The sequence below is a fragment of the Mus caroli genome, unplaced genomic scaffold (assembly GCF_978045245.1).
Source record: "Mus caroli unplaced genomic scaffold, Mus_caroli_1 scaffold_2, whole genome shotgun sequence".
Taxonomy (NCBI): Eukaryota; Metazoa; Chordata; class Mammalia; order Rodentia; family Muridae; genus Mus; species Mus caroli.
Genome location: NW_028227257.1, coordinates 46,965,437 through 46,988,119, shown reverse-complemented (window position 1 = coordinate 46,988,119; position 22,683 = coordinate 46,965,437). Strand labels below are relative to the sequence as shown.

Genomic DNA, 22,683 nt, shown 5'->3' with positions numbered 1-22,683 from the left:
GAGGGTAGTTTTGGCTCTTCAGTGGAATGAGTAGAAGAGCTCTTTTGCCCCCTATGGGCTAATGTGAGAATTGCATGTTGAGAGATTTCTATAAACCATCGTGTTATACCTATTAGGGATCATTATCCTTTAAATAAAGAGGTGCCCTCAGCATTCAGCTATCAAACGCTGGGAACTTGACTCTTCCTTTCTCTCTGGCTATATAGTTATTTGCTTTCTGGTAGTTTCTCAAGATCTAGAAAGGGGCAAGACAGGCCACGGTGAGGATAGGACAGGGTATCTGATACCCACCAATGAGAGAAGAGCTAAAAGCAAAGACTAAGAAAAGGTCTTAGTTGACATCTTAGAACTCAAGGCCAAGCACACACTAGTTTCCTGGAGAAGGAGCTGGAATCTTGGTGTACAGAGACACATGGCAGGCCTGAGTGGGCTCTCCCTTCATAGCAGAGAGAATGGTCACCTTTAAACAAGACAGCAGGCAGGATAGGACACAACTGAACTATATTCAAATACATATAAAAATCAAATTTAAAGTCATATAAATAATACAGTGCAGATTTCAGCATCTATGGCAGGTAATATAGCGAATGGGATGTGTGTGTGTGTGTGACAAACAAATTAAAATTTCAGCAAGGACAAGTCACCTGACCATTTGTATCCAAATGTTAACCACCTCTTCCTAAAAAAGGGGACCAGACTTTTCTTTAGAACAATGGCATTTAGCCTTTTCCTCTTATACCAATTTATTCCTTTGAGATGTAGCTGTATAACCACGGGAGAAATGCTACCTAAAACAGCATAACATTGGGAGCTAACTCCTCCAGGAGTTTCACAGAAATCTCAGCCAACCATACAAAGCAATGGAGGGGCTGACCTGAAGGGCTGGTCTGGCAGACTAGGGAAGCTGAATTCTCATGGGCAACATGTAATCAAGGTGACATGTAATCAAGGAGGTCATTGTGACCAGGATTTGAAAGATCTGTCTAGGTTCTAGCATGCAAATATTTTTCATTTGAAAAATTATGGAGCCCTGGCAGGCCTCAGACTCACAGATGTCTGCCTGCATCTGCCTCCTGAGTTCTGGGATTAAAGGCATGCACACTGTGTGTATACTCCACCCAGCCTAGTGTAGTGCACCCAGGAGTATACTGCACCCTGTCTAGGCCCTAAACAGCAGAGCCCAGGACAGCAGAGGAAAAGACAGCACCATGTTTCCTGCAGCACTTAACATACTCGACTGTGGGAAAACACCCCAAATTAAGTTCTTGATGATGGGAACCAGATCTTCCAAATGCTTAAAGTATTTCCAATCAAAACTGAGCCCCAGAAATTCAGTGGGTATCTGGAAAGGCTAAAAGAAACCTCCAGAAGGTTCTCCTGGCTCACATCAGTGGTCTCAGGCCAGGACTGACTTCTGAGAATTGCAGAACTCTCCCTTCCCAGGTGGCCTTGTTGGGAAACAAAGCAACAGCTGAGGCTTGAAGGTCTCTGGGCTCCATCCAAAACCCTAAAACAGGCCAAGGCCAAGTTCAAGGAAAGCTCTTGCTCTAACTGTGCAGTCTGAGTTCGTGTGGAAGGAGAAGGCTGTGTATCGACAATAGAAAACACCTCCCTTTAGCTCTGAGGCTGCAATCCACTTACTCAAAACCCACTCATTCCCTCCTACTGAAAAACCAGAACATGACATTCAGGCAGCTGCCAAGGGCTTATGCTTATAGCAGGACAGGGATGATACTGCAAAAAACAGCCCCCGAGAGTCTGTTATTGTCTTGTGATTTACAAAGCTGAAGATGTTTAGGGAAAAATGACAAGGATCATAGAGGCAGACTCCACATCCAGAATGTAACTGAGTGGTAAGAACACTTTTTTATAACCCAGACCAGACACGACTTTGAAAACAGAACTTCAACATGGTGGACTCTGAAACAGATTTGCCTGCCTTCTCTTACTTGGCTTGGTTGGCTGGAACGGAGACCTGAATGGACTTGGGTTTGTGTGTGTGTGTGTGTGTGTGCAGGTACTCACAGAAGAAGAAGACATCAGCATCCCTTAAAGCTAGGTACTTGGAACTCAGCTGAGGTCCTCCGTAAGAGCAGCAAGCCCTCTTAACTGCTGACCTATATCTTTCCAGCTCTGTGGAAGGTGCTTTTGGTTAACAGAGAACCAGGCCTGTTTTCTTGAGACCCAGCCCAGAACCAAATCGACTGAGTCTTGGATCTTGGCTGAGACTGGGCTCCCATTTATGCCTTCAGCACCTGTGTCTTTAAGAAGGACTTCAGTGTGTCTGTAGGATTCCCTAGGAGTGGAGCTTCTCATGTCAGCCATACTGTGAGGAACAACGATTAGACCAGATGGTGAGTGGTCACCTTAACGGATGTGACAGTCACAGTAAACCGATGATGCTGAAGACCACTGTAACCTGCTCCTTCCCACTCATCTCTTTGACCTCCAAAGAAAAAAGGTGTCAAGACTCCCTCTGCCACTTTGGCAAGATGTAAGCTACACTCAGTTTTGTAAAGGAAGGACCAGAGTGTGTTGAGTGAGATTTGTACTCACTATGCATCCCTATTACCCATCTCTGCTCACTGCTGACTTACCATGAGGCATACAAGCAGGTCAGCTGCTGGTTAGCACTTACTTGTGCCTGCAAAGCCACGTTGTGGAGAGCCATGATGGGCCTTAGAGCATCCATAGGGTACCAGCCCTCTCTCCCCCTCACCCACTTTGTAGGAAAAGAAGCAGGATCCCAGTCTACTGCTGGCAGCCTGAGGCACAATAAGGAGAGGGATGTGTTTAGTGCGATTAGACGAGGCAGGACCTGGGCATCTGATGGTAAGCATACATTGTGTTGCTCTGCAAGCTACACACAGGGAAAGCCACAGACCCTACCCACTCAGGAAGGAACTCCTAGTCCATGTAGGCCAAGTGGGCCTGCTTCACTTCAGTCCTGACCGCCAGTCAGTTTGTGGAAGAGGTCCTCATCAAGCGTTTCGTTTTGGTCCTTGGATCGGGTGGACAGGAAGATGTAGCCACCAATGTACTCATGGACAATCTTGCAATCTGCACTTAGGCAGGTGAATGCGATGGAGACGTTTTGGTCAAACTCGATTGCCACCTGGAAAAGTAAGCCACGGATAAAAAACTCTGACAAGGAAGGATGAGAAAGCAGCTGGAGATGGTGCCCAAGGCTGAGGACTAGCAAGGGCTCCAACACCAAAAATGGCTTTATGGAAAATGTCTTTGCTCTTTGCGCCCTCTTGTGGTATCAGTTCTAATGCGTGCCTAGCAAATCATTGTGCATTTCCATTGTTTTTTCAGAGGTTAAGAATATCCCTTTTCACACTGTCAATAAGACAAAAAGTCCACCAACAGATTGGGAAAGGATCTTTACCAACCCTAAATCCGATATGGGACTAATATACAATATATACAAAGAACTCAAGAAGCTGGACTCCAGAAAATCAAATAACCCCATTAAAAATGGGGTACAAAGATAAACAAAGAATTCTCTCCTGAGGAATACCGAATGGCTGAGAAGCACCTGAAAAAATGTTCAACATCCTTAATCATCAGGGAACTGCAAATCAAAACAACCCTGAGATTCCACTTCACACCAGTCAGAATGGCTAAGATCAAAAATTCAGGTGACAGCAGATGCTGGCAAGGATGTGGAGAAAGGGGGAGACTCCTCCATTGTTGGTGGGATTGCAAGCTTGTACAACCACTCTGGAAATCAGTCTGGTGGTTCCTTAGAAAATTGAACATAGTACTACTGGAAGATCCAGCAATACCTCTTCTGGGCATATACCCAGAAGATGTTCCAACTTTTAATAAGGACACGTGTTCCACTATGTTCATAGCAGCCTTATTTATAATAGCCAGAAGCTGCAAAGACCCAGATGTCCCTCAACAGAAGAATGGATACAGAAAATGTGGTACATTTACACAATGGAGTACTACTCAGCAATTAAAAACAATGAATTCATGAAATTCTTAGGCAAATGGATAGATCTGGAGGATATCATCCTGAGTGAGGTAACCCAATCACAAAAGAACACACATGATATGCACTCACTGATAAACGGATATTAGCCCAGAAACTTAGAATACCCAAGATACAATTTGCAAAACACATGAAGCTCAAGAAGAAGGAAGACCAAAGTGTGGATACTTTTTCCTTCTTAGAATGGGGAACAAAATACCCCTGGAAGGAGTTACAGAGACAAAGATCGGAGCTGAGACAGAAGGAAGGACCATCCAGAGACTGCCCCACCTGGGAATCCATCCCATAAACAACCACCAAACCCAGACACTATTGCATATGCCAACAAGATTTTGTTGACAGGACCCTGTTATAGTTGTCTCGTATGAGGCTATGCCAGTGCCTGGCAAATACAGAAGTGGATGTTCACAGTCATCTATTGGATGGAACATAGGACCCCCAATGGAGGAACTAGAGAAAGTACCTAAGGAGCTGAAGAGGTCTCCAACCCTAGAGGAGGAACAACAATATGAACTAAAACCAGCACACCCAGAGCTCGTGTCTCTAGCTGCATATGTAGCAGAAGATGGCCTAGTCGGCCATCATTGGGAGGAGAGGCCCTTGGTCTTGTGAAGATTTTATGCCTCAGTACAGGGGAATACCAGGGCCAGGAAGTGGGAGTGAGTGGGTTGGGGAGCAGGGCAGGCAGAGGGTATAGGGGACCTTTGGGATAGCATTTGAAATGTAAATAAGAAAATATATAATAAAAAAAAGACAAAAAAAGAATGTCCCTTTTCAATTGTCAGTTGGTTGGTTGGTCTGTCTGTCTGATTGCCCATCCATCCATCCATTCATCCATCCATCCATCCATCCATCCATCCATCCATCCACTTTACATACTGATCACTGTCCCCTTCTCCTCCTCCCCTCCCCTTCTTCTCTGAGAAGAGGGAGGAATCCCCCGACCCTGGCACATCAAGTCTCCGCAGGCCTAGGCACTTCTTTTCCCACTGAGGCTAGACAGGTAAGCAGAGAAAGGGATGATCTGAGGGAAGGAGCTGAGTGAGAGGAGCTAAGGAAACACGAGGGAATGCAGTTGGGAATGGGGTCAGCCAGAACAAAGTACTATTAATGAAACGCCATGGCTTTTCCGACTTCAACTTTATACTAAAGATTTTAGTTTTTGCTTAAAAACTCCCTAGTTTTTCACTGTAATGATTGAAATAAAAGATATATATATATATTTAAAGAATGTCCCAATTACTCTTTGTGTGCAGGAACAGGAAGCTTTGTGGATTCCTTTAGATGAGGTCTCACTGTCTGTAGCCTAGTCTGGAAACCCTGACTTGCAGTGATCCTCCTGTCTCAGCCTCTTGAGTGCTAGGATTACAGGTGTGAGACACCATTGTGCGCTGTTGTGATGGTTTGTATATGCTCGGCCCAGGGAGTGGCACTAGTAGGAGGTGTGGCCTTGTTGGAGTAGGTGTGTCACTGTGGGTGTGGGCTTAAGACCCTCATCCTAACTGCCTGGAACTGAGTCTTCCACTAGCAGCCTTCAGATGAAGATGCTGAACTCTCAGCTCTGCCTGCACCATAACAGCCTGGATGCTGCCCTGCTTCTGCCTTGACAATAATGAACTGAACCTCTGAACCTGTAAGCCAGCCCCAATTAAATGTTGTCTTTATAAGACTTGCCTTGGTCATGGTGTGTGTTCACAGCAGTAAAAACCTAAGACAGCTGTAGAGTGTTTAATGAAGAATAAAAGGCCTGCCTTAGTTTTCCAGTAGCCACCACCCCTTTATTCCTTCCAACACGAGAGTTACAAAGTTCAGAACACTAGAAGACTTAGAGCATGGCCAGTTCTCACCCCTTTCCCCTGGAGTTCCCTGCATATCTTTAAAGATGGCTGATGCTCAGTTCCCACTCCCAGATAGTAATATTATTATATTATTAAGGCATTAGATCTACTTTCTGACCTTCATTCTATGCATGTGTTATCAGACAGATAACATGGCCAAGGCCAAGAGGAATCTAGCATTCTGAAAATAGTGTGGGTCTCTTACTGCTCCTTCATGGTGCTGGTTTTCCTGTAGAAAAACGAGAATGTAAAAGGAACGATGGAAGATAGATGTGTTTGTATTTGGTGTGTGTGCTGGGGTGGCTGTGTATGTGCATGCACCCATGTGCATTCATGAGGAGGCCGGAGAACATGATCATGTTCTACCCTATCACTCTCTACTTAACTCCTTTAGGGCAGGGTCTGCCGCTGAACAAAAGCTCCAGGTTTGAGCTCGGTATGCTGCTCACAAGCTCCTGAGATGTGCCTGACTTCACTCTTCAATGCCGAGGTTACATGAATTTATAGTTGTGCCTAATGTTTTACATGGATGCTAAGGATTCAAATCTAGGTCCCTCAAGCTTACATAGTGTGCACTCTCAACCAATGAGCCATCCTGCCATCTGCAAGATAGGTTTAAAAAGTGATTTATTTACTTTTATTTCATGTGCCATTGGTGTTTTTGACCACATGAATGTCTGTGTAAGGGTGTGAGTTACACACAGTTTTGAACTACCATGTGGGTGCTGGGAACTGAACCCGGGTCCTCTGGAAGATCAGCTCTTAACTGCTAAGCTATCTCTTCATCCCCCCACTCCCTGAAAAATAGATTTTTTTTAAAAGAAAAAGATTTGTTTAGTGTATATGAGTACACTGTTGCTGACACACCAGAAGAGGGCATCGGATCCCATTACAGATGGTTGTGAGCCATTATGTGGTTGCTGGGAATTGAACTTAGGATCTCTGGAAGAGCAACCAGTGCTCTTAACTGCGGAGCCATCTCTCCAGGCCCCACAAGAATAAATTTTTATACCAGTTGCATCAAACTATTCGGTATCATCAGTAGAATACTAAGGTACCTCTAACTTTATCTAGAATTTTCTATGATGTACACTTGGTATTGGCCTAAATATAGCTCATATAGGTTGTAAAACGAAGGGAAAAGCTCCACAGCTGTGGGCTCAAGAGCTCATCTCATAGGGCAAGCTTTCCTTGGTCATCTCTGGGCATTTCTAGTGTGCCTCCAGCACTACTCTCCTCCTGGGCCTGGGCTGTTCTCTGGGTAGGCAACTAAACCTGTGGTTCCACAGGTAGATGAGGCTTTCATGGATTTTCTTTATATAGGGCTCATCTAAGGGAGTTTCTGCTAAGTAATGACTGTGCTTAACCACATATAATCCTATGGTGAGTTTATGAAAATGGAACCAACTGCACAGCAGTTTTATAATCTATATGGAGAATCTTCATAGATGCTAAGCCAGCTGACAGTGTTAACCGAAGAACTCTGGGTCTAGACTTGTTAGGAAACTATCCAGAAATACAGGCTAGTATTTTAGGCAATATCGCATGTCCATAGCTCCATAGTTCTAACTATAAAGGGACCTTTAAAAAAAAATCAGAGTAAGCGGAATCTTGGAGACTGTGCATTTACAGATGAGATGGACAGTCAGAAGCTCTGCCTCACCTGCCGGATTTCCCAGTTGACATTCCACTGCTTCATATTGGCGAATCTCCACGTTGTAACTGGTACCCCAGTGACTGCATCGATTCTAATCAACCTGTTGTATGAAACTCCCAGGATGTCATCTTTTTTGCTTCCTTTAAATCTGAAAATAATAGTGTAAATTAAGGGAACAACCGTCATACATATACAATTTCTTTAAAATCACTTATTATTATTGTTTGTATGCATGATGTGTAGGTGTGGGTGCAAAGCACATGTAGAGGTCAGTCGACAACTTTATGGTGTCAGATCTCTCCTTCCACCTTTGTGTGGGTTCTGGAAACTCAGGTCACCAGGCTTGTGTGGCTTTTACCTGCTGAGCCAGCTTGCTGGCCCCACACACATTTTCTTAAAGGCCACCTCATAACATTTCTAAATTGTCTCAGAAAAAAGGGCAATGGGCAACCTGCTTCCTAAAGGAAAGCTCTATTATGGTGATAAAGAAGTTATGAAGAATTGGAGGGAATTAAAACTTTCCTGAAGATTGTCTTTAAAAGAAGATGACATCATAAGAAAGTGAAATTAGAGGAAGTCAAATCACATTATACAAAATCAGCACCACTGGGTTCTAGGCTGAGCAGGTAGAATATTCCTGACCAGCAGGGAGTAAAGAGCGTGGATAAGTGAAGTCCACATGCCAGATGAGATAACAGGAACAAAGTGAAGCATGATTGGGACTTTGACCATGCGAGTACCATTTTAGATAGAGGTCAGAAAAGGAGATGACAGAACCAGAGTCAATGCCTGGGTCAGGGAGCTACATGGATATCTGGACGAAGTTGTCCAGGCAGAGGGTACAGCTGATTATGTGTATGAGTATACTTAAGGACTGCCAGGAGGCCAGGGTAGCAGGCTTGCATGAGTAGGGCAGAGGAATAGACACAGAGACATAAGCTGCAAAAACGAGCTGACTTTGAGGGACACAGAAAGACTCTAGGTTGTTTTGAGCAAAGGCTTAGCATGGGCTGTCTTAGGTTTTATAAGACTCACTCTGCCTGGTATTTTGGAAGAAAAGGCTAGCAGCAGGAAGACTAAGTAATGTCACCTGGTACTGCCTAGGTGGTGGTGGTGGTGGTGGTGGTGGTGGTGGTGGTGGTGGTGAGATTCTCTGTGTACTTTGGAGGCAGAGCTGGTAGGATTTGCCAGAATACATGATGTCAATGCAACAGAGACCAGAGAGTCAAGAAAAAGTTGGAACACATCTATAAGAAGAGTTTTCATTTAGTGAGGTGCAGAATAATTCAAGGAAAGGCTTTAGCGGGGAAAGATTAGGAGTTTTAGACATGGTAAGATGAGATGCCAACTCATTAGACACTCTGATATGGTTGGATGGATAAATTTGCAGTTTTAGAGAGGGTTCCTGGCTCAGGATGCGCATCTCAGAGCCACAAACTCCTTATATAAAGGAAGCTAAACAAATAGCTGAGCCCCAAGAGTAAGTAGAGTTTGAGCAGTGGTTTAAGCTCCGTGGGCTTGTGCATTCCAGTATTGTAAGAAACCGAGGAGTCAAGAATAAACCAGGAGAGGAGATTAAAAGAACTGGCCAGAGAGGGAGGAGGGTGACTAGGGAGGGCTGCTGTGTTGGTAGTCAAAGGCATGCTTTACAGACAAAGGTTGCCAAGAGGTCTTGAGGTACAAGGGCTCAGAGTGAGCCACCGGATTCAGCAAAGGTCAAGGGTGACCGGCAGATGACCTTGATGACAAGTGGAAGGCTGGGAGTGGGGAGAGACATGCTTGGAGTGGGTTCAACATGCTGGAGGAATTCTGCTGGACAGGGAACAGACACAGGGGTAGCAAGGGAGGATGTGAGGATGGGCGGCTGATAGCAGTGTGGATGTTATGGAAGAGAGAAAAGCAAGCTGGGTACCATTCTAATTGAACAAGCCACTTTTCATCCTTCTTATCTCTATCTACTTTACTAGGATCATTTCTATACCTTTTATTATTTGTTCTTTTACCTCAAGTCTTTATTTTGAATAAATAAATAAATCTTTAGAGTCAGGGTCTTATGTAGTCCAGGCTGACTCTCTTGCTTCCATTTCTCAAGAGCTGGGATTACAAGTGTACACCACCATGCACAATTTTATGAAATACTGGGGATTGAACTCAGCACTTTGTGCAAGCTAAGCAAACTCTCTACCAACTGAGCTACACCAGTAGCCCCCTCAGAATTTAATATCAAAACTTAATGCATGTCTTACTTTAGTGTATGAAGCCCCCTTGGGCTGCTCTCTAGCTTCCAGGAAGTTGTGTTGCACAGGCCCAGTTTCCTGAGGATGGCCAAGTCCCTGCTGCTGCCTGTCATCCTACACATGGAGTCTGTTCTAGCCCTTCCTTCTAGCCCTGTTCTAGCCTTGGAAAATATAGATTTTTAAAAACTATACCTTGGGCTTCTGCCTCAACATCTTTATAAACAAATTTTGGAGGTTACAGGTGTAGGATCTGGCAGGACTAACGGGCAACAGGAGAAGTCATGGCGTGGGATAGCTGTGCAGGGCCTGTCTATACTTTACAACTGATTACCACGTGACTCACACTGTTTCCCTGTTGGATTTGCTCAACAGAGTAAGTCCAGATGCTCCCTAGCATGCTCCAAAGCTCAATCTTGGGACGAGCAATGCAAATGCCTAGGGTCAGAAGTTAGCATGGGAAGATGTGGGACTGAATGGTACGCCTTGTTGGTTCAAGTATCCCCTGCTTTCCACTGTGTGCTGACCTCTGAGTTACAGGTAAGAATGAGCCATGTGTCTATACATGCACACATGTGTATGCTTATATGTGAGTAGCCAATACAACTTTGTCCTCTCTCCATCTTTTTTTCTTCTTTGTGCTTGGGATGGAACCTGGGGCCTTGAACACTCTACCACTGTGCTACATCCCTAGTCATCGATGCTTTGAGATAGTGTCTGGCTATGTAGCTCAGGCTGGTCTTCAGGCTACTCTTAAACACAAAGTTCTCTTGTCCTTATCTTGATTAGTGGGCTGATAAGGATGTGTCACCCTGTGCCATTCCCCTTAACCTTTTTGTTGTGGTGAATAAAGCAGAAGGAATTGGTTTTGGGGACAAAATGTGTAAGCAAAAGTTAAATGAGAAGGAAGTAGATAAAGAACTGTGAACATATTCTCTTGTTAGTAGAGGCAGGAGGAACCAGATGTTTGGCCAGAACTAAGGGAAAATGTACCTTTGTGTATAACATCTTACAGCACAAGCCCATCAGCCACGTTGTGAAATGAGATTGTGACATACTGCTTGCTACCATTCTTCCTTACTTAAAAAAGTAGACTCAGTTGGCTTAAGAAAAAAAGAGTACTTGAAGTTGGGAAAATAATTGGAGCGATCTGGAAGGTTCTAGAAAGAAGGGAGTAGTAGAAGCTGGATTTGATGAAAGCATCAATTGATAAGCCTGTCTATGGACACACTTGGGAGAATCATACTCTAAATGATAGACACAGCCATCATACTGGTACAAATTACTAGTGTCAGTATCTTTGACTATTGAGTAAACTTGGATGAATTATGTAACTTATTTTTCCATAGAAGAAAATACATTCTCATTTGTAAAATATAAGAAAGTAATAACAGATGAGCCACACACAGGGCATTCAGACCCAGCAATCTCCTGTGATCCGCAGGAAAAGGGTCTGTATCTGGAAAGGCTGGGGAACATAATTCATGTGTTTTTTAGGACATTTGTCTGGAAACCCAAAACTCTACAAAGCCACACAAGGGCCACTGTGTGAGATACAAGACAGGGAGAGAAACTTGACATGAGGGAAGTCACATGTGGCACCAACTCAGCAGCTGGCACTCTCCTTTTGGTTTGGTCCAGGTGGTTAGCCTAAAAGAACACAATTTCTTTGTAAAATGTGAACATTTTCCCCTAGATTTAGCTGAGTTTCAGGGAGTGTTGACTCACTGAGCAGAAGGTATACAAGATTCTTAAGGGCAGTCAGTGTACTTGGGCCATTTGTAAAATGGCAACATTCTAAAATAAGAAGAACTTGACATTCTAGACTAAGTGAGAACAGTAGCAGGCTTCCAGAAAGCCACCTATGGTTGGATGGAAGATGGACCCTGTAGTCACCTGACAAGGTAGTAGGTGAGGCCGAACTCAGGTAAGGATTGCCAGGCCTGGATGAACTGCAGTTTGGCTTCGACCAGAGGCATCTGGGCTACGTTATGGTGAGCTTCCAGGATCCGGGCTGCCAGCTAAACAGAAATGAGAGATCAAACTCTACTTCACAGTGCTGTTGCTTTGTAACCACTCTTCGTGATCCAGATCCCCAGTGAGAACGATACATACAGGGCTCCACTGAACTCTGCACAGACGGCTCATTCTATTAACTAATGAACTAATTCCCTTTCTACTTTCTGCCGAGTTATGAAACTGATTAAGTAGAAGGAGGGCCAAGATCAGGGAACACCCACACATTTCTAGGGTTCATTCAAGTGGCTTTCTCTTCAGCATTGATTCCATTGGAATAGTTTTACCTGTGCAACTTTGAACCCACTCTATGAAAGCATAATTTTGATTCCTAATTTGTAAGGATTAAATGACTTTATCCTTAATTAGGTTCAACCCAGGATTATTGCTATATTCAAACAGCAGTAAAATAATTTCTAACAAAATCAACAATGATTCTATCACATTGTCTACTAACCAGTGCATAGTCAATTTTTTTCTATTAACCTTCTATTAATTTTTCATGGTGATGGCCTTAATTGGATGCAGTCCCTCCTTTTCTTTTAGCACATAAGTATTGTATAAAACAACCAAGCAGGCGAGAACCTGTTTAGACTTGTGCTTTTTTGCACAGCGGGGCGATACTAAACATTCCGGGTTCATATCCATGTTTTCAAGACTGGAAGCCACCAGAGGTGATGAGTTGCGGTTTTTCATCTTGAGAAATGAAAGGATGCTGACGACCTCTGGCTGATAGGAGCTGTCTGCCATGGTTTTACCCTTTGATGCCAAGATGCAGGCAGCCATCCACCGGGCATATTGATCCTCCTGAAACAAAAGCCAGAGAACTTAGAAGCAGGTTCACCTGTGACAGGGCCACTTTGCCACAGACACAACAGAGCTTGGCTCTCTTGATCATAGCCAGAAGGTCGAGAAGCAATAGAGACCTTGGGCTATGATACAAAGATATCACCTTCTGGTCAAAGAAATATGTGAGGTACACATGCTCAGAGTGGCTGTTAATCATTGAATGCATCACCCAGCATGCTTTGAGCCATTCCGCACAGGGAACTTTGTGACATGATGCAAGGAGACATAGGAGTCCTGAACTATGCAGACAAATGAAGCTTCAGACTTCCAGAGAGCTTCATAGATCTGATTTCCATTTTCATAACATGGCTGACATACATGATGAAGAACCCCTCCCCCACCAGCTTTCTGTATTATTTGTAACCTTATCTCTCCTAGGTGAAGATTCCAACCCTAAGGAGGCAATCAGGGCTTTGCATGGAATTTGAACCAGTCAATGGTAGTTCCTATTAGTCTTTAAAGCCTGGTCTATGCAGTCTGGGACCCATAAAAAAAATAAGTCAGCTCAAACTGCAGCAAGGAGCCAAGCCTAGCTAAGCCTGTGTTCAGTCAGAGGCAGCCAGCTAAGAGCAGTCTGGAACATCAGACGACTCCAGCCAAAATTCAGGTGTTTTGGAACATCAGTGCAACACATGTCTGTTACAGGGCAGCAGCTTGAGATACTGTTTCTATATGGCTGCTATTTATACAGTTCTATAGAAAGGCCTTCAGTTTTGCCGTGACGTGAAAACTTGGCTTAATGATCAGTATTTTTCCCTTTGTGTGGAGAATTCAATACCTTACATATAGTATTTAATACTTTGCTGTAATATAGGCTTTGTTTTAGGTGACTCAGCCTATGTGTAGGCTAATGTATGTGTTCCAAGCATCCCTAAGTAGGCTAAGCTGGGATGTTTGTAGGTTAGGTGTTTTAAATGCAATTTTGGCTGAACAGTAATTCTAATTTTGATGTGTTTATGAAACTTAACCATTATATGAAAATCAATAAGTTATTTGTAGGTTTTGCTCTAGTATTAAATTGTATGTATGTATGTATGTATGTATGCATGATGTATGTATGATGTATTTATTTTTGTGTGTGTGATGGGTAAGTGCAATGTGTATCCTGGTTCATGAGTGGAGGAGGTCAGAAGACAAGGATAAGATATTTCCTTCTACTATGTGAGTCCAGGAAATTGAACTCAGATCATCTAGCTTGCAGCACACCCCTTTACTCACTGAGCCATCTCGTCAGCCCTTGCTCCTAGTCTGAATACAGAGGAAGTGATGGGACTTGGAGGCTTTACTTACGTGGTCACATCTCAAATACACTTCATTCATACCATCAGCAACGGGGATTAGTAACTTGATTCCAAATTTTCTCCCCGATACATTCACATCTGGCACAATTTCACAGCCTGGAGAACAAAATGGAGGGGCAAAACTGAGTGCCGAGAAATCTGTTGTAATAAATGTCAACATAAAGTCTTTGCTACAGCAAAGACTTGATCATAAGCGAAAGCCAGAGGAGCAACCAATAACAATAATTTAAGGAAGACTAACAAGGCTTATAAACAGCATGGATAAAAATACAATTTTATTATTTTCTCTAAAAATCAATTGAATTCATTTTTTAGGATGATATTGACTATCTTGTTAGGAATAATTATGTATACATACATACATATACACATATACATATATATACACACATATACATATACACATATACACACACATACATATGTGTGTATATATGTATATATGTATATCTATGTGTATATGTATGTATGTATATATATATATACACACACACACACACACACACAAGATCTCAATGTATCCCAGGCTGGCCTTGAATTTGCTGTGTAGCTTAGGCTGACCTTGAATCCATAATCTTTCTGCCTCAGGTTGTTATCCCCACTCCTGGTACAAATACAAAATTTAAAAGAGATCAAAGCACAAGTGATTCTCTGCTACAATGACAGCAGAGCTGAGTATACTGCTGATTAAATAACTCAGGAGCAGAGACACCAATACACTCGCAGTCACAGACACGAGAATGGACACTAATGTAATTAAGAACGAAACACAAAATTTCTTGGCATTTTTTTTTTCCTCTTCTGTAGTCTTGGGATAGAACTAGGAGCCTTGCACAAAAGTACATGGTGTACCATAGAGTTCTTGAACTCCTGAACACAACTGGTTTTGAATCGGACAGCCTCACATGCTGGATGAGCAGGGAGAGCACAGCACAGACTCCATGCAATGACTGGCCATGCCCTGTGATGGAGAGGAACTTCCACTTGACAAGCAGCAAGGCTCATAGGTTCTTCTGGATCCTGCTGCCACCGTGTTTTCAGTCTGCACCACAGTGATGTGCAAGAGTCTCTTACCTCTAATGTTTAGCTTCTCTATTGGCTCTCCTTGTTCAAGCTCCTTATTTTTAAAGTAGGCTATAGATGTGTCTTTAAAGACAAACCAGTATTGCTTGCAGGCTTTTAACATCAGCTTCTTGGGCCTGCAAATGACAATATAGCAAATATTTCATTGCCAGTTAGAACTGCAGAACATATTGCAAAGTTTGAGTGGATCAAGGCCTTGAGATAGCATGTTCTTTAGTTTTTTAAAATGATTTTCAAATTTCTGGTTTTACTTCTATTTTTTTTTAATGGTTCTGAGGATCAAACCTCGGGCTCTGTGCATGCTGAGTAAGTGCCATCCTACCAAGCTGCATCCCCAGACCACTAACATAAAAGCAAGAAATGAACCATCGCTGTGCAATGCACACATGAATGCAAATAAATTCAAAGGCCCAGGAGCTGGGAGTCAGGCCTCTTTGGTCCATGTTCTTCTTCTGCCGCATCTCATTTAGAAGAAAAAAAATTGAGTACTAGACTCCTTGATGTGTGTGTAAGTATTTATATTACAGTAACACTGCACTACTAAAACATTATTGAACCTACACAAACACATAAAGTGAATGTAATATGTAGCCCATTTCAAGAAAGGAAGCTTTTACTTACTCAAATCGCAACAGGCTTATCCTAGCTGTGATTGCTGAACCATGATGCCGTGGCCCTGCTTGTACAAGTATTTGTTGAGACAGAACTACTAATTTTCATCTTCTCTCAAGCCAGCCACTCACTTAGGAAAGTTAGAATATACTGATTTAAAATTTTTAAATCAGGGGTCCTGGAGAGATGGCTCAGTGGTTAAGAGCACCGACTCAGAGGTCCTGAGTTCAATTCCCAGCAACCACATAGTGGCTTACAGCCATCTGTAATGGGATCAGATGCCCTCTTCTGGTGTGTCTGAAAAAAGCAACAGTGTACTCACATAAAATAAATAAATAAATCTTAAAAAAATTTTTTTAATCAGTAGGTTTCAAACTCACCATAGCTCTTAAATTAGATGATCTTTAACAAATATATGTTACCATGTCTCAAAAGCATTCTGACTTTTTATCTCCCTTTATGGTTTTTAGGGCTGAACTAGGACCTGGCACACTAGGTAGACACTCTTATCATTGAACTACATCCTCAGTCATTACTATTTTTATAAACCCACTTTACTGGGGAGGGGCAGTGGAGGGGAATTAAGGAGAAGAAAGTATAATGACACTTAACTGGGAAGGTACCATGATGCATTACTTTGTATGCCAGGTTAAAAATCATTCAAACCCTGTATTGAGGTATGATTGACATAGACAGACCTGTGCATATCTGACTCATCAACCTGGACGGATTTGGGGTTCCAGTGTGAGATCATTGCCATGAGTGCCCCATAGGTGTTTGAAATGTCTCAAAGTTTCCTCAGACCTCCCTCATTACTATTCTCCTTAGTGCACAAACAGTTAATTTTTTTAGCAAATTACTGCTGCAGAGACCTCTAGGGCTTTTGAAAAATCTTATATACCAAATCGCTGTATCCTCCCATCATCAGCTCACCTCCTTGGTTAGATCTCACCACCATGCTACCCTCCACGTCTGTGAATGTGATGTTTAGATCTACAACATTTCTCTTTTAAATACATGTGTGATTATTGGCAACAGGGTAACCATGGAAACATTGCAGAATATTTAAAAAAATGTTATCTTTGGGGGCTGGAGAGTTGAGAGCACTTATTGCACCCACATGGCAGTTTACAACCATCTGTAACTCTATTTCCATAGGGTCCATTCCCTCTCCTGGCCTCTGTGGGCACCAGGCACACACATGGCACACACACATGCAGACAAAATACTCATATACATAAAATATGAAAAAATAGAAAAAATGATATTTTCACAACATTACATCATTCAAAAGCTAGTTATACTATCACTATTTCATAACTGTTCGTTCCTTCAAGGGGAAATCAATGTGTTTATTGTTTTGGAGGCATGTGGTGGCTTACAGCGATGCCCATAGGGTCATCAATTTGAGATACTTTTTTTTTGGTTTTTCAAGACAGGGTTTCTCTGTGTAGTCCTGGCTGTCCTGGAACTCACTCTGTAGACCAGGCTGGCCTCGAACTCAGAAATCCTGCCTCTGCCTCCCGAGTGCTGGGATTAAAGGTGTGCGCCACCACTACCCGGCTGAGATACTTATTTTTTAAAAATACAAAATGTCATAATACCACCTATAGGCATTATTACATTACATAATACCTACATGAAGCCAGCCAGCCTTTTTTTTTTTTTTTTCTTTCTTTTGTTGTGTTTTGTTTTTGGCTTCTTGAGATAGTTTCTCTGTATAGTTCTGGCTGTCCTAGAAATCATTCTGTAGAATAGGCTGGCCTTCAAATTAAAGATCCACTTGCCACTGCCTCCCAAGTACTGGGATTGAAGGCATGTGCCACTACCCCTCCAGCTACTAGGAAGTCTTATTGGGGGAGGGAACCCAGCTTTCATGATCATTCCCCATTTATCTATGAAGTATTGCAAAGATCCTAGAATATTTTATGACTCTTGAAATATATCAAGTAACCCCTATAGCTATGTGTGAGTATTCCTGAAGCTCCTTGCTATGGTACCCCTGTAGCTATGTGTATTACTGAAGTCCCTTGCTATGGTACCCCTGTAGCTATGTGTATTCCTGAAGCCCCTTGCTATGGTCGCTTGCCTATACATAACTCAGTGAACACATTTTATCTTCATCATTCCTGTTAACTACCCATGGAGTCATTTGATCTCCTCCAAAGTGCCACTGGTAGCAGCGGTGGCCCCTTGCAGCTTTGTCATGTTTCCTGTTCACATGTTGTCACTTGCTAGTAGTGCCAAGACTTATAAATCTGTTTTTCTCAAAGGTGGATTTACTTGGATCGTGTTTGTTCATATATATGTATTCTATAGGAAGTAGACTTGAAAGATCTGGCTGAGTGCTCTCTCAGCACTACCTAGACCACTTCCCATCTGTACTGGTCACCCATGTGACATGACTGGGTTGCCACCTCTCTGCTGTCTTCCAGCAGGGAGTCCAATCTTTTCTCCCTCTGGTATTAAAGACTTTCCTTTATTAATGGTTGGGTTTATCAGGATTTGCTGATTTATTGATTTCTCTTGCCAGAGACCCAGGATCCACGAATTTAGAATTTTTATTTTAAGCCAGGCATGGTGGCGCACGCCTTTAAGCCCAGCACTTAGGAGGCAGAGGCAGGCGGATTTCTGAGTTCGAGGCCAGCCTGGTCTACAGAGTGAGTTCCAGGACAGCCAGGGCTACACAGAGAAACCCTGTCTCAAAAAACCAAAACCAAAAAGAAGAAGAAGAAGGATTTTTATTTTAAACATTTATGAAAAACCCTTAAGTATTCTCTTTTGAATGTTTCATTTTCTTCAACTATTTTTCTAGAACTCCTAGTAGTTACAAGTTGGTTCTTCTTAGTATATTCAAGTCATATTTTTAATTTACGCCTTTTTGGGATTTCTTTGATGGTATTGAATAGTTTGATGGTCAATATTCTGAAAGAATTACAAATTTTATTTTGGGCCAAGTTCTCACTATGCAGCTTCACATCTTTTTCTAGCAATTTAATATTTCTATGCTACACATTCATCTTCAGAATTTCTATTTGGATCCTTTCAATAATACTTTATTTTGCTATAATTTTTACTTTTAAATTTACTTAATGATTGTAATCATGTTCACTTGATAGTTTCTTAATATTTTACCATCTAAAATTACTAATGGCCTGTCAGCTCATGTAGCTGTGATTGTTAGTGGGAACTCACACTGTTTTCCATATGAAGTGTGTGGGTGTCTCCCTTTAAGCATTTTCAGAGCTACAATTGCCAGGGCTTGTGGTCCAAACCAGCTTCAGTTTATATTCCCTTATCGTTTATCTTAATCTGTTAAAAGCACAAGCTCTGACAGTCTATCAGAGAGGCTTTCTCTTTCCCCACAGATGGCATGGATTATGTCTGTGCAAGAATAACAACAGCAAGGAAAACACCAGCCCTAGCCAGGGGTGATGGTGCACCTCCTTTACTCCAGCATGGGGAGGCAGATCTCTGTGAGTTTCAGCCCCTGGTCTACATAGTGAGTTCCAGGTCAGCCAGAGCCATACAACAGCCTGTCTTAAAACAAATGACCAAACAAAGCAAACCAGCCGATGCCAGCCCCAGGCCATGAGAACCCAATTCCTGTTTGGCTGTGGCTTTGTCTGTAGAACTAAGACTCTTCAAGCCGAAATTTCTCAGCTTCACTTTATGTATGCAATCTAGTATTTTACATGGTATTCATGTGTACTTATAGGCAGACTGGGGTGTGCATTAGATTCAGTGTCACATTGCTAGAACCTGGAGCTCACTGTTCAACAGTAATAGTGGGCACAACAGAGTTTGTTTAGGAAAGGAAAAAAAGAAAAAAAAAAAAAAAAAGAGAGCTTCCCTGTAAATAAATAGGCATCCTCAGATGATTGGTCCACTGTTCTTATATCAACAAGGAGAGGAAGGCCAGGGAGATGAAGGGCCTTCTGGACAATCTTCTAGGAAGGCAGCTCTACTGACTCCCCAGTGCCCTGCCCCTTTTCTCTGTCTCTGTCTCACATTACCTCTCCCTCTCCTTTCTGCATTTCTTTCATCCAGGAACACTACATAACTGTTACTGGATAATAAATTTGGTGTCTTGAGACATTTGGTAGAATGGTAGTGTTCATTCAACAGACACAGGACACTCTTAGTGATTCTGGGTATAAGTTACAGCTAAAGCCATCAGGCGGCAGAACCGAAGAGGTTACAGGTCACATTCAACATGTCATCTCTTTGTAAAACACTAAACCACACAGGAAGGGGCTGTCTTCATTTGTTTCATGAAGTGCCGGCTATACTCTAGTCAGAGACTATGAAAACCATATTTATTTGTGAAACAATTTCGCATGTTTTATAAAGCTATACTTGTCACATCGCATTGCTCTTTCCCCTGAAAGTCTGAGTTATTAGACTGATCAATTGTAGTTACAGGTACTTATGCCATAGAAGTTTCCTCAGGTCACACCCTATCATCACAATTGAACAACCCAATACTAGACACCCAGTGACAGATACCGTCTTTGGACCCTTGATTCTCTTATAGACCCCATTCGCCATTCACTCTTTGCTAGTCCTTTGCATCATTATATTGTCAAATGCAACTTGCATTCCCCTCCCCCCACCTGGCTCCCTGAAAAGCCAGCTGCCCCAGTGAAGTATTGGTTTATTAAGAAAAGTCAATAAACCATAAAGTGACACAGTGACTGCATTGTTTCTTTCAATCCAGCACTCCTTGGCACTATCACCAAGGTGGCAGTCACCCGTTAAAGCAAACAGAAACAGTAGCAGATTGGCCAACACCGAGAAGGTGAATGGAGACTCCTCCCTGGAAGCCCAGGAAGAAAGGACTTGAAACAAATGATTCTCACACTGCTAAACAGCTCTCCGAGGGTGTCAAGCCCTGAGCCTCCCATGTGTGAGCAGCATACATGTTCACTCTTGCTGACCTGCTCACATTTACACCACTGGTGTGTGAGCATCTCCGTGCCAGGGACTGTGCTAAATTGTTTAAATGCTCCATTTTATCAAATGCTCCCAACAAGCTTAAGAAAAGGATACTCCCACTTTTATAGTGTAAGAAACCAAAGCACAGAGCCATAAAAACTCCGCTCCAGGTGACCAGGGCATGGGGTGGGAAGTTAAGGTTCAACCCACTATTGTCTTAGGCCAAAGCCCATAACACAGAACCCACCTTTGACCTGCAAACCTGTCTGCTGTGCCATTATGTCCAATCCAGACCCCGCTTGTGAGGGAGGGTCTATTATAGGACATTCTTTGGCCCTTTCAAGATACTTACTTAAATAATTTGAGATAATCTGCGAGTTTAGGGATGTCAGTAATGTCCTCCTAAGGAGAAATATGAGAGTTACGAGCAGGAACTTCACAGATGGAGCTGCTAGTTCACCCCTGTGATACCCAGCATGTCAGTCCCTTGCCGCAGACTTAAAATCTGAATCAATTAAAATGAAATAAAATGAGAAACTGGGTTCCTTAGTTATGCAAACCACAGTAGTTATTGTTGGGGGATTTGGGGGGGGGGTGGAAACTGAGTGGGAAACATACAGGGGCCCCTGGGCAGGTGACAAAGTCCTGTTTCCCAATTATGGATGGTGACTTGGTTGACAATACTAATTTGTTAATATGTATATTTGTATGTGTTGTGATTATAAAAAGATAAAGAGGTATGAGAATATATTCTATGGTTGTGTGGTGAGGTGTGAGGGAAGGGGGTGCCTCAGTGGGCCCATGCCAAGGCATCCCTTCCCCCTGAGAAGACCAGCCACAGGATGGCATAGAATAGAATAGAGTTTATTCAGAGCATGGGGAGGGGAGTTAGGAGGGTAGTAGAGGCAGAGAAAGGCAGAGAGAGAGAGAGAGAGGAGAGAGGAGAGAGGAGAGAGGAGAGAGGAGAGAGGAGAGAGGAGAGAGGAGAGAGGAGAGAGGAGAGAGGAGAGAGGAGAGAGGAGAGAGGAGAGAGGAGAGAGGAGAGAGGAGAGAGGAGAGAGGAGAAAGAGAGAAGAGAGAAAGTAGAGAAGTAGAGGTCGGTCATGGAGAGAGGGGGAAAGGGAATGGGGAGAGAGGGGAACAAGAGGGTAAGAGGCAAGAGAGAGAGGCAAGAAGAGAGGGAGGAGGGGGCAAGCAGCCTTTTTTATAGTGGCCCAGGCTTACCTGGCTACTGCCAGGTAACTGTGGGGTGGAGCTTGGACAGAATCCTAACTATGTGGTTTTTTGTTTGTTTGTTTGTTTTTTTTTTTTTTACTTTGTGAGGATAAGAATATGAAGAGAAAAAAAAAAGAATTGATAGTTCTTACACCTACACATCATTCAAGTTAAAAACGAGTTACAAATGATAACTTTAATGTATGAACAGATCTGTATGAACATATATCTTTTGTAACTTTTAAGTTAAAGTGGGCGACTCTAAGAAACATCCAGGTCACTGATTAAACCTGGAAGGCACCTGGTTCAAAGTTCGCTCTGAGGTGGCGGTTGCTGGCTCTCTGCAGCCTACAAAGCTACTGAGGGAAGGAGGGAATTTCCCATTTGTTCTAAGAAAGATTAACTTCCTGTTGCATAGTCCATCGAGGTGGCAGGCAAAAGGAGCTTCAGCCCCTGTTGGGCAGGGCTCTGCTTTGTGTATTAAGTGTTTGCTCTCCTGAGAAACCATTTTAAGGCAGTTACTGATAAGAGGATGCACAGTGAATGAATAAGAATGTGGCGACTCGGTTAGCTCCAATTTCAGTGGACCCACTGCTTAGACTGGTGTGATTAAACCAGTAATTATTCCCTTGGTTGAAGAAGTTAAAACAAAAGAGTGCTCAGTGAAAGAATGCCTCAAACCAGTGGGGCATTGCCAATGCAGGGCTTCATCCAGTCACTGGGGTGAGGGTCAAGAGTGGTAACCAGTTTTTTAAGGTGTAACTGGAGGGTTTTAGTCTCTGAAATTAAAAAAAAAATGTTTAGGAGAGTTTGATGAAATCCTAAAACCTTCTTAATGCTGGGGACCCTTTAATAAACTTCCTCATGTTGTGATGACCCCCAGCCATAAAATTATTTTTGTTGTTTCTTTCTAACTGTAGTTTTGCTGCTACAATGT

At 42.8% G+C, this 22,683-nt stretch overlaps 1 protein-coding gene across 3 annotated transcripts in view; it reads right to left on the bottom strand.

Moving 5' to 3' along the window:
- Nucleotides 1-543: 543 nt before the first annotated feature.
- The window catches only part of Fermt1 (FERM domain containing kindlin 1), a 47,034-nt gene continuing 24,894 nt past the window's right edge, over nt 544-22,683 (bottom strand). For all 3 annotated transcript variants that reach the window (XM_085833902.1, XM_021150110.3, XM_021150117.3), the window contains 7 exons: nt 20,884-20,933; nt 14,973-15,097; nt 13,888-13,994; nt 12,334-12,555; nt 11,629-11,753; nt 7,505-7,646; nt 544-3,115 (listed from right to left, as the gene is read on the bottom strand). In XM_085833902.1, coding sequence (XP_085690028.1) covers nt 2,942-3,115; nt 7,505-7,646; nt 11,629-11,753; nt 12,334-12,555; nt 13,888-13,994; nt 14,973-15,097; nt 20,884-20,933 — 945 coding nt within the window. In that variant the 3' untranslated portion in view covers nt 544-2,941. The remainder of the gene's footprint in view (nt 3,116-7,504; nt 7,647-11,628; nt 11,754-12,333; nt 12,556-13,887; nt 13,995-14,972; nt 15,098-20,883; nt 20,934-22,683) is intronic.